The 17326-nt window shown below is 44.9% G+C and overlaps 1 protein-coding gene across 5 annotated transcripts in view; it reads right to left on the bottom strand.

Annotated features, from left to right (window-relative positions):
- Positions 1 to 17326, bottom strand: part of LOC130284490 (sodium channel protein type 2 subunit alpha-like) — a 232654-nt gene that overhangs the window by 109903 nt on the left and 105425 nt on the right. For 3 of the 5 annotated variants that reach the window (XM_056534885.1, XM_056534888.1, XM_056534886.1), the window contains exons 2-4: positions 8334 to 8643; positions 6288 to 6405; positions 1003 to 1093 (exon numbers count right to left, since the gene is read on the bottom strand). The exons of 1 other annotated variant lie outside the window; for it this stretch is intronic. In XM_056534885.1, the coding sequence (XP_056390860.1) occupies positions 1003 to 1093; positions 6288 to 6405; positions 8334 to 8591 (467 nt within the window). In that variant the 5' untranslated portion in view covers positions 8592 to 8643. Of the gene's footprint in view, positions 1 to 1002; positions 1094 to 6287; positions 6406 to 8333; positions 8644 to 10459; positions 10657 to 17326 lie in introns of those variants that run through there. One more of the 5 variants, XM_056534887.1, reaches the window with a different exon arrangement.

The following is a 17326-nucleotide window of genomic DNA, read 5'->3' as shown; positions in this document are numbered from 1 at the left end:
CAGTCTGTCTCCCTCACAGGAGCAAGCCTGGGCAGTCAGCCAATCAGTACTCTCTACTCTGTAACCCTTTCCTCTCTGGTTTTATGCTGTGTCATGTTACACAGAGGAAGATACTTGGAGCTTGCCTGCAGCAATCAGAAGACATTATGGTGAATTCATAACAGGATAAAATGTATAAATATAAGAATAGATCTTTATAAAAATTAGTGCAAGGATTTTTTAGTTAAAAGTACAGCATTTTTATGAATACATGTTCTATCTGTTTTATCTTCTCCTAGTAAAGCTGGATGCTAATCAGCATAGCTGTCACTATGTGTGTCATTCATCTTTCACAGACTCCTGAATGTCTGAGCAACTTCTTTGTCATTCAGGAGTCCGAGAAAGCTTTGACTATTTCAGCATGCTGGGAGTTGTAGTTTAGTAACAACTGAAGCTGCAATGTTTGTAAATAACTGTGTTAGAGCAGTGTTGCCTCCAGCTGTTGTAAAACTACAGCTCCCAGCATGTCCTCAAATCCTTTATCTGTAGTTTTGCATACACTCAATAGAAATCTCCTATACTGTATACCGATATGCTTTATGGCCGGTATCCAGTGTGCTGTAAAATCTAGACTAGTCTGTCTGGCTAAAAGACCCCTAGTGGCGGCTATTTTGAGCTTGAATTTCAGGTGAAAATTTACATTTTCTTTAACAGGTGTATATTGTGAAATGTCATATTATAATGAGTCCTGCAATATATGAAAAGTTTTTAACAATGACAGTGCCTCTTTAAAGTCATGCTTTTTAGTTTGTGAGCTGGAACCACTATCTTTGATATATCGAGGGTGATTTATCATTCCTTCCTCAATTTTAGCGAAAGCATTTTTTGGAAAAAAGCGGGAGTTTTCAAAACATTGTTTTTTCCCCCAAATAATTTGTGCAATTGTGCTGCTGGTGCAGGGAATCATACATTCTGTAACAATTTGGTTGCGAGTTATGTCTGGTATTCCCAGCAAATACTTACTCTACATTCTTGGCCCACTCCGGGGGGTTACTCATGGTCATGAACACGCAGTTGGTGAGGATGGTGCACATGATGAACATGCTAAATAATGTAAATCCGTGTCAAGGAAGCAAAACATTAATACACTGTATTATATTATTGTCTAAAGCAGCACAAGTACGAAAAATCAATAGTTCCAGGACTGAGGTTATAATGAATTTCTTGATTACGGCACCAAAGATTGCTATCCTAGAGAGTTAAATATAAGCTTTCTTTATGGGTTTTTATTATTTTTATTTATATTTTTTTCCCTATTTTTTAGAAAATGTTCTGGTAAAACAAAACTGCATATTGAAAAAAAAAAAAAGGAACTGCTTTTGTGGCAGACATTAAACCAAATAGTGACTCACAAGACACTGAATAAGAACAGTAATAGAGCAATGTTTATGAAAGGAAGGAAATGAAATTTATGGAACACCAGCAGATTAAATTGCATGATGCCCACGACGTGAGTTCTGTCATTTACAGACGGGGGAAAAAAAGCTTTACTGTATTTTACATGTGCATATAATGGCTTGTGCTATATGTACTGCATGCTGCCCACTGATACGAGTAATATGAACATATCTGTAATAAAACTACACATCCTAAACTCAGGGCTCTTGTCAGGACTCTTAAGGACTTTTATCCTGGCTGCACGGTTAGATTTTTTTGGAGTAGGGTCTAGGCCAGGTTTTAGTTGTGCCTGGTTTAAACTTTTGGTCGGTGTCTATTTTAAGGGGCTATCCAACATAAGGTGACTTTAGTAAATAAGTGTCATACAGTAATGAACATGCTTACCCAGGATCTGTGCTTGTGTTGTTGGTAAATGACCGTGTCCTGTTCCCCCCATCATGCTGCTGGCTTGTTGTGGTGAACTGGCTACTTCCTGTTTCTGTGCCCTGCCTCAGACTACAATCCCCAAGACCCTTTGTTTTATGGTGGGAGGTGACTAATTTCCCTCCCACACATCAGTTGCCCTACACAGCACAACCCTACACACAAGCTGTGAATCTGTGTAATGATAAATGAACGTACATGTGTGCCAGTAATATCACCAGGGGGCTGGCTTTACACACAACAGACAAAGCAGCCATGCCCCCTTTTAGCACCTGACTTGTGATGTATTGTCTCGGACCACACAACAAGCTGGGAAAAGTCTGAGACAACACTTATTTTGTAGACTGTAGAAAATGAACTTCCGGGATAAAGAAAAACAAAGAAATTCAACACCAACCACCAAACACAGGTCAGTAAAGTTTATTACTTGCCAAACTAAATTTTCTGTCCCTGCCTTACAGTCAAAATCCAGAAATACCCCTTCACATACCTTCACAGTCTTTGTCTACTTCAGTGTACCAGTGTGCCTCTAGCTGTTGCAAAACTACATCTCTCAGCCTTTGGCTGTCCTGCCATGCTGAGAGTTGTAGTTTTGCAACAACTGATGGAAACTTATTGAGAAACTTAGGTTTAGTCTGTCTATGTCTGTTTTTTTAATTATTTTTATTATTATTTTTTTCCTGGTCCTGTTCTTTCAGGCATTTTGCCTGGCTGTGTGTTTGTTATTACCCTTCTGAGCCTTTCTGAAAGATATCTACTACTTCCATTCAGACCCTGACATTTATGAGGAGTTACCTTTTGTTTTGCAGGGTTTTCTTGCATGACTCCTGATGGGTCCAAATGTTCTGCCCTACTGAAAGTCCTGGGGGCATCTGAGTACTGGGAGCCATTGTTAGTAACTGATTCTGTAGTCTATTGCTTAATCAGTGACAATGGAAATAGGTCTACTGTTTTATTCTGAATAAGTCAATATGATATCTTATTATTAATTGGGTATTTTTACACAATTTTATACTACTATATTTACACAATTTTACACTACTCTCGGGGTGTGAGAGTAACTCAGTTAAACTTGTTTTACCTTGTTGTGAGCTGCACATATTCTCGTTTTTTAATCTTTATATTAATTGACCTCTCTAAGGGTATGTTCACATCAGGGGTGTGTTGCGTTCATTTACAACTGCTGATAACAGGGCTGGGACAGAGGTTGTGATACCCAACACCAATGAAACCTGATTGGTTACTTTCAAAAGGGTCCATTGGGGTTCCATTAGATGCCCATTATTTTTCAGGATTTTAGTGGAGAGAAAAACCTGACATGCAGGATTTTTTTTTTTTTTTTTACGATACAGTCCCATCATTTCAACGGAATCAGCAAGTGGAGCTTTGAATGCTTATGTGAACATAGCCTAACATAGAAATAGGGTTAGGGTCTAAACACCACTAGCTCTCACTGCCACCAGCCTATCCTATACTGTTGATGCACTGAATTTAATTGTAAAGCAGTACATAGTAGGCTCCCTCTAGTGGTGGCAGCAGGCTGCCAGAATTTTATCATTGACTATGTAAGGTAGTGGTCTCCAAAGAGTGAACCTCCAGCTGTTGGAAAACAACAGCTTCAAGCATGCCTGGACTCCCGTTGGCTGTCTGGGCATGCTGGAAGTTGTAGTTTTCAAACAGCTGGAGGTCCACAGTTTGTAGACCATTGATGTAAGGGATAACTACCAAAAGAACTAAAAAGTTTCAACAATACAATACAAAATAATGTGTACAAGATATTGGATCTAAAAATGATAGAATATTACAAATAAACATTTACTTTACGGTCAAATGCTGAAAAATGAATAGACTATGTTATGTTAGATGTACAACACAGGTCAACAAAGGAAACATAATAGTGTAAAATGTAAAATTTTTGATACCCTTGACAATGGGTAAGCCCAAAATACTCACCATAAGTGGATCAGTTTAGCTATGTTCACACGGCGGAATTTTGATTGTGTGAAATTCCAAGCCCAATTGACTTCAATGGAATTCCACCGCGGAATTAAAGACAGGTCTTAAAATTTTCCAGAATGCAGAATTTCCACTGCAGAAATCCCACTGTATGAATGGGACAGCAGAATCCCATTAAATTGAATAGGCAGTACATATGTGTGAACATAGCCTTAGGCTGCCAAGATATATAGCTTAGTGTGTTATACCGCCAACAATGCCCTAAAAAAAGATGGCCTGTTGTGATTAGGGTCGCCACCTTTCTTGCAAAAAAAACAAAAAAAAAACGGCAATGCTAATTTGCATAATTAATTATATATGCGTGAAATCACAGGATACACGTATGCAGGGGTAATGTTGTCCTATTCTGACCCCTATAACTTTTTTTTATCTCTCTTTATACAGGGATGTATGAGGGCTCATTTTTTGCACCCCGATCTCTAGTTTTTAACAGTACCATTTTTGTTTTGATGTGACTTATGGATCGCTTTTTTTTTTATAAATTCAGGAGTTGCAGTTAGTTACCAACTACAACTCCCAGCATGCCCTGATACAGCCTGTGGCTCAGAAGCTGCCCCAAACGAAAACTACAATTCCCAGCATGTTGTTACCAAAGAATATACCACTGATTATCATTCAAAATAGCCTTTATTAGTAGAAAAAATATGTATAACAACAATACCACCATATATTAGACATGACAAGAAAAACCCTTATCCCATAAAAATATATACTCCATTAACCCCTTAAGGACCCGGGCTTTTTCCGTTTTTGCATTTTCGTTTTTTCCTCCTTACCTTTAAAAAATCATAACTCTTTAAATTTTGCACCTAAAAATCCATATGAGTGCTACTTTGTAATGACATTAGTCATTTTATCCAAAAATCTACGGCGAAACGGGAAAAAATCATTGTGAGACAAAATTGGAAAAAAAAAAACATGCCATTTTTTAACTTTTGGGGGCTTCCGTTTCTACGCAGTACATTTTCCGGTAAAAATGACACCTTATCTTTATTCTGTAGGTCCATACAATTAAAATGATACCCTACTTATATAGGTTTGATTTTGTTGTACTTCTGGAAAAAATCATAACTTCATGCAGGAAAATTTATACTTTTAAAATTGTCCTCTTTTGACCCCTATACATTTTTAATTTTTCCGTGTATGAGGCGGTATGAGGGCTCATTTTTTGCGCCGTGATCTGAAGTTTTTAACGGTACCATTTTTGCATTGATAGGACTTATTGATTTTTTTCATGATATAAAAAGTGACCAAAAATGCACTATTTTGGATTTCGGAATTTTTTTTGGTGTGAACACTTGCACTTGGGTGATTTGAGAGCAAGACAACTATCTAATGGCATTCATAACCTGTTCCGAGCATGTTACCAGTGGCCATATGGGGACCCAAAGCACCCTCAACGGAAGTTGTTTTGTCAGCAACCCCACTTCGTCAGGAGATCAATGATAGACTATATAGTAGTATATAGTATAGATCAGTGTTTCCCAACGGGTACCTCCAGCTGTTGCAAAACTACAACTCCCAGCATGCCCGGACAGCCATTGGCTGTCCGGGCATGCTGGGAGTTGTAGTTTTGCAACAGCTGGAGTAGGGATCGACCGATTATCGGTATGGCCGATATTATCGGCAGATAATCACGATTTTGGGCATTATCGGTATCGGCAATTACCTTGGTGCTCTTCTCCACTCCGGGCAGGCTCCGGCCTAGTACGCTGCATAGACGCCGCTACGCCGTGACATAAGGTGCGTCGCTGCGCACAGGCGTCACTGCGCAGCGGCGTCTATGCTGCGTTACTAGACCGGAGCCTGCCCGGAGTGGAGAAGATGACCCCCGGAGAAGATGGACAGCCCAGACCGGTGCTCCCTCCACCCGGAATGCCGCCGGACACTACAGGAAGGATGGATGGCCTGGACCACTTTGACAGGTAGGGGGAGAGAAGCGGGTGGTGGCGGCGGCGGCCTATGGCCCCCCAAAAGCCACTGCAGTGCATTGATTTAAAGCGCCTGCTTTAAATCAATGATCTGCAGCGGTGTCGCTGGGGGATAAATAGCCAATAACTTATACCGGAATATTGGTATAAGTTATCGGCTATCGGCCCTAACCTCCACCGATTATCGGTATCGGCCCTAAAAAAAACGATATCGGTCGATCCCTAACCTGGAGGCGCTCTGGTTGGGAAACACTGGTATAGGTTATGGTGAAACATTCCTGGAGTTGGAGGATTGGTTGGAAAAACATCGACAGGGTGGCTAAAATACCGGCTTTGCCGATAAAATACCGGCCAGGTGGCAACCTAAATTGTGATATACAAGAAATATCAGAATAGGAAAATAGAGTTTACACAGGAGGAAAATACAAGCATTTCTACCTTCACTTAACCCAACACTAGTCATCTGTATAAAAGGATATGAGTGAACCAAAATCTTTATAGCTGCTTTACGGATTGGGTTGAAAGGTGTCAGAATGTACAAGGCAGACGTGGCACTGAAGCGGGAGATTGCCTTCCCTCTATTCAATACTATAAAGGTCTAGAACAGAAAAAAATAAGAAGTAATTTTCCAATTTATAGATGTGCAGCAGTAACAATGGGGAGTCATAGAAAGATTCGAAGGGTACATTCACACATGCAGATTTTTCGGCAGATTTTCTGCTGGTGATTTTGCTACCCATTGACTTTAAAGGACATCTACAGCCTAAATACACTTATCCCCTATCCACAGGGGGGATAAGTGTTTGATCGTGGGGGGTCCGAACGCTGGGACCCCCCGAGATCTCCTGCACTGGGCACTCTGCAGCGGCACTACCGTGCAGGAGGCGTGCCGGCTGCAGCATGATGCCACGGCCGACAAGCCACCTCCATGTAGTTCTATAGGAAAATAGAGCTGTATGGGGAGGGGGCGTGGAGGGGGTGTACCGTCGACCTCTGTGAGGTAGATGCTAGGCGCATTAGCCGCAGCACAGTGCGGCAAAGCGGGTGTCTCATGCGGGAGATCGCGGGGGGTCCCAGCGGTCGGACCCTCACGGGATCAAACATTTATCCCCTATGCTGTGGATAGGGGAAAAGTGTATTTAGGATGCAGATGTCCTTTAATGGGTAGCAAATTTTGCAGTGGAAAAACGTACGCTAAATAAATACTCACATCTCTATACATGTATATATGGACCATATTATCATGTCTGGCTGTTGTTCCTTCATCTCTTTTATTGATCTTATATGTTTTCAAGGCCAAACAGCCGCATGCAAGTCTTATTTCAACGAGCACAATGCCAAGCATCAGATGGGTGGTGTAAAGTATGCTTCACTGGAACAGAGGAAACTGATGGATGAGCCTGGTTTGGCAAATGCCAGGAGAACATTACCTGTGTGACTGCATTGTGCCAACTGTAACGTTTGTAAAAAGTCGGATAATACTATAGGGTTGTTTTTCAGGGATCAACTAGTGACCCTAAGTTCAAGTTAAAGGAGACGCAGCAAAAATTTACTCATTCCCTATCCACTGGATAGGGGATAAGTAGCTCATCACAGGGGGTCTGACCGATGGGACCTCCAACGATCTCCGGAACGGACCCCATTTGTCAGTGAGGAGTGCCTGCTGGAAACAGCATGTGCTCAATTAATTTGTATGAGAGCACCGAAGAAAGCTGAATACAATACTCGGGCCTCATCGGCACTCCCATAGAAATGAATGGATTGCGTGCTGTCTACTGGTAGACAACACACACTGACAGCCGGGGCCCGTTCAGGAGATTGTGGTGGTCCCAGTGGTCGGACCACCTGCAATCAGCTACTTATCCCCTATCCTCAGGATAGGGGATAAGTAAATTTTTGCTGGAGTTTTCTTTTAAGGAAAATCCTGAAAGGGATACTCCGCCCCTAGACATTTTATCCTCTATCTAAAGGATAGAGGATAAGATGTCTGATCACGGGATCCCGTCGCTGGGGATCCCCGTGACCTTCCTGCTGCACCTGGTGTTTGTTTAGAATGTCGGGTGCAGGGCTGAAGGCTTTTGACGTCTATGGGAGGGGGCATGACAGCCTATACAAGTCTATGGGAGGGGGCATGACTGCCGTCACACCCCCCTACCATAGACTTGCATTGAGGGGGCATGGCCGTGACGTCACAAGCCTCAGCATCGCCAATCATCCGGCACAGAGCGAAGTTCGTTTCGTGCACCGGATGTCTAGTGTGCCGCAGCCAAAATCACGGGGCTCCCCAGTGGCGGGCCCCTCGTGATCAGACATCTTATCCCCTATCCTTTGGATAGGGGAAAAGATGTCTAGTGGCGGAGTACCCCTTTAAGTTTCAGCAAATCAAGATATTTTAGACAATTGCCACTGTTGCGGTTATCTCCATCCATCAACAAAATTTTTGTATACTCCTATACACTATACACTGGTGAGAGTTTTATCTAAACATCTCATCAAAATATACCATATCCCCTTTGGTGGACTTACTTTCTGGTTAGCATAGTATGGGTCGAGATCCTCCAGGGGTTCTGATACCATTCCAGGTGGGATGTCCCCATAAATAAATGGTAGTTTTTTACCAGCTTCCAAGTCACTATTTGGTTTTGGAATCCATTGTTCACTTTCTTGCCTTCCATTCTTTGCGTTCTTTTCCCCTGCAATACGTTTTTCAATGGCTTTAAGAGATTCCCTGGTGAAATATTGGAAGCTTTCGGGTCCAGGTGGTACAAGCTTTGGCTGCGCCATCTTTTCATCCTGCTCCCTTTATTTACCATCTAGCTTGGTGCATAGCAAAACTCTAAAAAATAAAAATAAAAATAAAAAAAGACACATTAAGATGTCCGGCATTTAGTAACACAGTAACATAGTTCATAAGGTTGAAAAAAGACCAGAGTCCATCAAGCTCTACCTATAACAATAATGAGTCCCTACTGAGTTGATCCAGAGGAAGGCAAAAAACCTTCATACTAGAGGTTAAAATTCCTTCCCGACTCCAAAAATGGCATCAGAATAAATCCCTGGATCAACGATCTGTCCCTATAAATCTAGTATACATAACCAGCGATGTTATTATTCTCCAAAAATGCAACCAGACCCCTTTTAAATTCTTTTACAGAGTTCACCATGACCACCTCCTCAGGCAGAGAATTCCACAGTCTCACTGCTCTTACAGTAAAGAACCCCCGTCTGTGCTGGTGTAGAAACCTTCTTTCCTCTAGACGTAGAGGATGCCCCCTTGTTATAGATACAGTCCTGGGTATAAATAGATCATGGGAGAGATCTCTGTACTGTCCTCTGATATATTTATACATAGTTATTAGGTCTCCCCTAAGCCTTCTTTTTTCTAAACTAAATAACCCCAATTCTGATAATCTTTCTGGTTACTGTAGTCCTCCCATTCCCCGAATTACCCTGGTTGCCCGTCTTTGAACCCTCTCCAGCTCCACTATATGTTTCTTGTACACTGGTGCCCAGTACTGTATACAGTATTCTATGTGTGGTCTGACTAGTGATTTGTGCAGCAGTAGAATTATGTCCCTGCCGTGGACATCTATGCCCCTATTGATGCACCCTATGACTTTATTTGCCTTGGCAGCAGCTGCCAGACACTGGTCACTGTCACGATTCGGCTTACGGGTTGTGGATCCGCTGTGTCAGCGAGGGATTGGCGTGGACCGTGCTAGTGGACCGGTTCTAAGAGGCTACTGGTTTTCACCAGAGCCCGCCGCAAAGCGGGATGGTCTTGCTGCGGCAGTAGCAACCAGGTCGTATCCACTAGCAACGGCTCAACCTCGCTGACTGCTGAGAAGGCGTGGGACAGAAGGACTAGGCAGAGGCAAGGTCAGACGTAGCAGAAGGTCGGGGGCAGGCGGCAAGGTTCGTAGTCAGGATGGATAGCAGAAGTTCAGGTAACACAGGCTTTGGACACACTAAACGCTTTCACTGGCACAAGGCAACAAGATCCGGCAAGGGAGTGCAAGGGAGGAGATCAGATATAGCCAGGGAGCAGGTGGAAGCCAATTAAGCTAATTGGGCCAGGCACCAATCATTGGTGCACTGGCCCTTTAAGTCTCAGAGAGCTGGCGCGCGCGCGCCCTAGAGAGCGGAGCCGCGCGCGCCAGCACATGACAGCAGGGGACCGGGACGGGTAAGTGACCTGGGATGCGATTCGCGAGCGGGCGCGTCCCGCTGTGCGAATCGCATCCCCGACGGCCATGACAGTGCAGCGCTCCCGGTCAGCGGGACTGACCGGGGCGCTGCAGGGAGAAAGACGCCGTGAGCGCTCCGGGGAGGAGCGGGGACCCGGAGCGCTAGGCGTAACAGTCACTACAGCTAAATGTACTGTTAACTAAAACTCCCAAGTCCTTTTCCATGTCAGTCACAGTGTTATGGCGGGACCACGAGGTGTAGAGGTGTAGGTAGCGGGGCCAGATGGTTTTAACCCCTGAGGCAAGATGTTGTTAATCCCTAGAGTTCGTGACGCCAGTATGTGGTTGTTTGGTGTAGGGTACCGCCGACAACCAACCCAAAAGGGCATATAGTAAATGAGAGTTTAAAGCAGGGTTTTGATGCAACTGGAACTTTACTGAAGAAGGCAGTATAACAGTTTTTACAATTAGCCAACTTCCACAAAGGTGACCGGGACACAGGGAACATCTCAGGCTTGCTTGGACTTGTAGTTGCTATAATAATGATGATGCAGGCCACTGTATGCTACTGTTATGACTTTGGTAGGGATAGTAGTCTTGTACTCGCAGATTTGATGTGGCTGCAGGTTTATAGGCTTTGGCCTAGATATTCTGGACTTGACTTCTACAGGACTTGTGCTTGCTATGAGGACTAGGAGATAAGAGAGAGAATGTGAAGACTACAGCCCCTTATATATCAGGGGGCTGGAATAAACCCCATTGGTAGCTGGTTGCCTGTGGTTACCTGTCTCTCTGGAACTCTGGGTATATCATGTGATCACATAGCACATGACAGATCACATGACCTTAGGAAGGTCCTATACAGGGTAAACGTCCTAACAACCTTCATATATTACTTATATTCACCGTAATAGATGCACATACTTAATATACAACAGAATACCAAATAATGACTTAGGGGGACCCTGCAGGAGAGCCCTGTGGACTTGAGGGACTCAACCTGAGGGGACTTTAGGACTGTACAGAACCATGTTCTGTACCGGGAAACCACATTAAGATATTTTTAAAAGTCTCCCTGTTATACCGAGCGCTCCGGGTCCCCGCTCCTCCCCGGAGCGCTCACAGCGTTCTCCTGTTCGCAGCGCCCCGGTCAGACCCGCTGACCGGGTGCGCTGCGATAATGTCCCCAGCCGGGATGCGATTTGCGATGCGGGACGCGCCCGCTCGCGGTGCGCATCCCGACCCGCTTGCCAGACTCGCGCGCGCGCAGGGTCTTTACGATTTAAAGGGCCGGTGCGCCACTGATTGACACATGGCTTTTAATTAGTGTGTTCACCTGTGCACTTCCCTATATTACCTCACTTCCCCTGCACTTCCTTGCCGGATCTTGTTGCCAGTGAAAGCGTTCCTTGTGTGTTCCTAGCCTGTGTTCCAGACCTCTTGCCGTTGCCCCTGACTACGATCCTTGCTGCCTGCCCTGACCTTCTGCTACGTCCGACCCTGCTCTTGTCTAATCCCTTGTACCGCGCCTATCTCAGCAGTCAGAGAGGTTGAGCCATTGCCGGTGGATACGACCTGGTTGCTACCGCCGCTGCAAGTCCATCCCGCTTTGCGGCGGGCTTTGGTGAAAACCAGTAGCATCTTAGAACCGGTCCACCGACACGGTCCACGCCAATCCCTCTCTGACACCTCCAGCCTGCCGAATCCTGACAGTAGATCCGGTCATGGATCCCGCTGAGGTCCCGCTGCCAGTTGTCGCTGACCTTACCACGGTGGTCGCCCAGCAGTCGCAACAGATAGCGCAACAAGGCCACCAGCTGTCTCAACTGACTGTGATGCTACAGCAGCTTCTACCACAGCTTCAGCAACCATCTCCACCGCCAGCTCCTGCATCTCCTCCGCAGCGAGTGGCCGCATCCAGCCTCCGTTTATCATTGCCGGACAAGTTTGATGGGGACTCTAAACTTTGCCGTGGTTTTCTCTCGCAATGTTCCCTGCATCTGGAGATGATGTCGGACCAGTTTCCAACTGAAAGGTCAAAGGTGGCTTTCGTGGTCAGCCTTCTGTCTGGGAAAGCCCTGTCATGGGCCACACCGCTCTGGGACCGCAATGATCCTGTCACTGCCTCTGTACACTCTTTCTTCGCGGAGAAAGAGCCCGAGCCTCTTCTGCCGAGACTGCCCTGCTGAACCTGGTCCAGGGTAATTCTTCTGTTGGCGAGTACGCCATCCAATTCCGTACTCTTGCCTCCGAATTGTCCTGGAATAACGAGGCCCTCTGCGCGACCTTCAAAAAAGGCCTATCCAGTAACATCAAAGATGTGCTGGCCGCACGAGAAATCCCTGCTAACCTGCATGAACTTATTCATCTGGCCACCCGCATTGACATGCGTTTTTCCGAAAGGCATCAGGAGCTCCGCCAGGATATGGACTTTGTTCGCACGAGGCGGTTTCTCTCCCCGGCTCCTCTCTTCTCTGGTCCGCTGCAATCTGTTCCTGTGCCTTCCGCCGTGGAGGCTATGCAAGTAGACCGATCTCGCCTGACACCTCAAGAGAGGACACGCCTCCGCATTGAGAACCTATGCCTGTACTGTGCCAGTACCGAACAATTCTTGAAGGATTGTCCTATCTGACCTCCACGTCAGGAAAGACGCACTCCGACTCCGCACAAAGGTGAGACAGCTCTAGGTGTGAACTCTGCCCTCCACGTCTTACTGTGCATGTGCGGATTTCTTCTTCTACCTTCTCCTTCTCAGCTGTGGCCTTCTGCAGGAAATTTTATTTTGGCCTCTTTCGTTAACAGGTTCAACATCCCAGTGACCACTCTCGCCAGGCCCCTCTACATTGCCTCTGTTAATGGTGAAAGATTGGACTGTACTGTGCGCTACCGAATGGAACCCCTCTTAATGTGCATTGGACCCCATCATGAAAAGATTTAATTTCTGGTCCTCTCTAACTGCACTTCTGAAATTCTTCTTGGACTACCTTGGCTTCAACGCCATTCCCCTACCCTCGATTGGACCACCGGGGAAATCAAGAACTGGGTTACTACCTGCCACAAAAAGTGTCTTATGTCTGCTCCCAGTCCTGTCAGTCAAAACCCTATGGCTCCTCCGATACCAGGTCTCCCCAAGGCCTATCTGGACTATGCTGATGTTTTTTGCAAAAAACAAGCAGAGACTTTGCCTCCTCACAGGCCTTATGACTGTCCTATTGATCTCCTCCCTGGTACTTCTCCACCCCGGGGCAGAATCTATCCTCTGTCTGCTCCGGAAACACAAGCCATGACGGAGTACATCCAAGAAAATTTAAAAAGAGGATTTATCCGCAAGTCTTCCTCCCCTGCTGGAGCTGGATTCTTCTTTGTCTCCAAAAAAGACGGCTCCTTACGACCATGCATTGATTACCGCGGTCTTAATAAAATCACTATAAAAAACCGCTATCCCCTACCTCTTATCTCGGAACTCTTTGACCGCCTACGTGGCGCCAACATCTTTACCAAATTGGATTTAAGAGGTGCATATAATCTCATCCGCATCAGGGAAGGGGACGAGTGGAAGACCGCATTTAACACCAGAGATGGACACTTTGAATATCTGGTTATGCCTTTTGGGCTTTGCAACGCCCCTGCCGTCTTCCAGGACTTTGTAAATGAAATTTTTCGTGATCTATTATATACCTGTGTTGTGGTCTACCTGGACGATATTTTGATTTTTTCTTCCAACCTAGAAGAACACCGCCGGCACGTCCGCATGGTTCTTCAGAGACTTCGGGACAATCAATTATATGCCAAGATGGAAAAATGTCTCTTTGAATGTCAATCTCTTCCCTTCCTAGGATACTAAGTCTCTGGCCAGGGACTCCAAATGGACCCGGACAAACTATCAGCCATGTTGGATTGGCCACGCCCCTCCGGACTCCGAGCTATCCAACGTTTCTTGGGGTTTGCCAATTACTACAGACCATTTATTCCACATTTTTCCACTATTGTGGCCCCAATTGTGGCCCTAACCAAGAAAAACGCCAACCCTAAGTCCTGGCCTCCTCAAGCGGAAGAGGCGTTCAACCGTCTCAAAACTGCCTTTTCTTCTGCTCCCGTACTCTCCAGACCTGATCCATCTAAACCCTTCTCTCTGGAGGTAGACGCCTCCTCGGTGGGAGCTGGAGCTGTACTCCTACAGAAAAATTTTTCCGGACATGCTGTTACTTGTGGCTTCTTTTCTAGGACCTTCTCTCCGGCGGAGAAAAACTACTCCATTGGTGATCGAGAACTACTGGCCATAAAACTGGCTCTCGAGGAATGGAGGCATCTGCTGGAGGGGTCCAAATACCCAGTTATTATATACACCGATCACAAGAATCTCTCTTATCTTCAGTCTTCCCAATGGCTGAACCCTCGCCAGGCTAGGTGGTCGTTGTTCTTTGCCCGTTTTAACTTTGAGATTCATTTTCGCCCCGCTGACAAGAACATTAGGGCTGATGCTCTCTCTTGTTCCTCGGATGCCTCTGAAATGGAAGCCTTCCCACAACACATTATTCCTCCTGACTGTCTGATCTCCGCTTCTCCAGCTTCCATCAGACAAACTCCTCCAGGAAAGACCTTCGTCCCTCCACGCCAGCGCCTCAGGATTCTCAGGTGGGGACACTCCCCACACCTCGCCGGCCATGCTGGCATCAAAAAATCCGCCCAACTCATCTCTCGTTTTTATTGGTGGCCTACCCTGGAAGCAGATGTTGCTGATTTTGTTCGGGCTTGTACAGTCTGTGCCCGGGACAAGACTCCTCGCCAGAAGCCTGCCGGTCTCCTCCATCCTCTGCCTATGGACTTTATTACAGACTTACCTTTATCCCATGGCAACACAGTTGTTTGGGTGGTCGTTGATCGTTTCTCCAAGATGGCACATTTTATTCCTCTTCCAGGTCTTCCTTCTGCGCCTCAGTTGGCGAAACAATTTTTTGTGCACATTTTTCGCCTTCACGGCCTTCCTACGCATATCGTCTCGGATAGAGGCGTTCAATTTGTGTCGAAATTCTGGAGGGCCCTCTGTAATCAGCTTAAAATCAAATTAAACGTCTCGTCTTCTTATCATCCCCAATCCAATGGGCAAGTGGAAAGAGTTAATCAGGTTCTTGGTGACTATTTACGACATTTTGTTTCCTCCCGCCAGGATGACTGGGCCGATCTCCTACCATGGGCCGAATTCTCGTACAATTTCAAAGTCTCTGAGTCTTCCGCTAAATCCCCATTTTTTGTGGTGTACGGCCGTCACCCTCTTCCCCCCCCCTCCCCACTCCCACGCCTTCTGGTTTGCCCGCTGTTGACGAGGTGACTCGGGACTTCTCCACCATCTGGAAAGAGACTCAAAACTCTCTCATACAGGCCTCATCCCAGATGAAGAAACATGCCGACAAAAAAAGAAGAACTCCTCCTGTCTTTTCTCCTGGAGACAAAGTGTGGCTCTCCGCCAAGTATGTCCTCTTTCGTGTCCCCAGTTATAAACTGGGACCACGTTATCTTGGCTCTTTTAAAATCAAATGCCAAATCAACCCTGTTTCCTACAAACTCCTTCTTCCTCCTTCTCTCCGTATTCCTAATGCTTTTCATGTCTCTCTCCTTAAACCACTCATCCTTAACCATAGGTCTTTTGAATGGATGCAGCTCATTTATGTTCCAATAGGTGGGGTGGCTGATGTGTAGGAGGGAGGAAGATGGAATTGTGGGATTTGTAGTCAAAATAAGAAAAGTCAAACAGGAAATACCAATTCACAAACAGCTAGCCACAGTATTATGGTAATCTCACAACATAGTTATTTAGCCCCAAGACAAGCGCAGATCCTTCCTAAGCATGTCCATTACTGTCTGCAAGGTACATACTAAAATCACCTTATGACGGATAACCCCTTTAATATTAAAGAGGTTATCCAGGAAAAAAACTTTTTTATATATATCAACTGGCTCCAGAAAGTTAAACAGATTTGTAAGTTACTTCTATTAAAAAATATGAATCCTTTCAGTACTTATGAGCTGCTGAAGTGAAAAGGAGTTGTTCTTTTCTGTCTAAGTGCTCTCTGATGACACCTGTCTCTGGAACTGTCCAGAGTAGTAACAAATCCCCATAGCAAACCTCTTCTATTCTGTGCAGTTCCCGAGACAAGCAGAGATGTCAGCAGAAATCCCTAGCACTAGAATCTAGAAATTCAATGGATGTTGAGCTTACATTAGGGGAAAATTTTAAATTGAGATTATTGTCGTTAATGGATGATATACAATTGTCTAAGTTTGGTTTTGTTCCGCACCAAATGAAAAAAATGTCATCGATGTAACAGTGCCATGGCACCAGATTCACCCCTGCTATGCCAATTTGTTTATAGCCAATTGGGAAAAGACCACCATCAATCCCCAGCTGGGTGGCTATCTGGTGTCATGGCACCATTGCATCGATTACATTTTTTTCATTTGGCACGGAACAAAACCAAACTTAGACAATTTTATATCATCCATTAACGACAATAATCTCAATTTAAAATTTTCCCCTATTGTAAGCTCAACATCGGTTGAGTTTCTAGATTTATTGATTACTGCCAACACAGACAAACTCATATGCAGCACGTATCATAAACCTGTTGCCAAAAACTGATTTATTCTCCCCACAAGCTGCCATCTCCCGCAATGGCTAGTAAACGTTTCTACTAGCCAATTCCACAGACTTAAGCGGAACTGCACCAACAATGCTCAATTTGAAATTGAGGCAATTGCTCTTACAAACCAATTCATAGCAAAGGAGTAACCTTTGGTGGGTCTGCACGCAACCTTGATAGATCTACATTCTTTATCCCAAAATAATTGAATACACCAACACCAACAGATAAAGAATACTCAAAACTCATCATTCCCTTTAATACTCAACACCATAAAATAGAAGCCATCATTAAAAAAAATACTGGCCATTGCTCTGTGAGGACAGAACACTGAGTGAATTTCTTCCAGAGAAACCTTCCATAATTTATACCAGGGCCCCAAATTTGGGAATCAAATCCGCACATCTAACCCCAACATCAAACCTACAAAGGTTTTTTCAGATCTGGACAGTGTCCCAATTGCAAAGCCACTCACTTTGACAAGAGAACCCTGGAAGTCAAATCCACTGTAAATAATTTTGCAAATAAAATCAACGAGTTATTGAACTGTGCAAGTAGAGGGGTCATTTATTTAATTCAGTGCCCTTGCAATAAACAATATGTAGGCCGAACCTCACGAGCCCTCAAAACTCGTATTTTAGAGCACAGATATAACATCAAAAAACAAAAGGAAAAACACCCATTATCTGCACAT

The sequence above is a fragment of the Hyla sarda genome, chromosome 8, assembly GCF_029499605.1.
Source record: "Hyla sarda isolate aHylSar1 chromosome 8, aHylSar1.hap1, whole genome shotgun sequence".
NCBI classification, from domain to species: domain Eukaryota; kingdom Metazoa; phylum Chordata; class Amphibia; order Anura; family Hylidae; genus Hyla; species Hyla sarda.
Note: the sequence above shows the minus strand (reverse complement) of the source record. Positions and strands in the feature narration are given on the sequence as shown.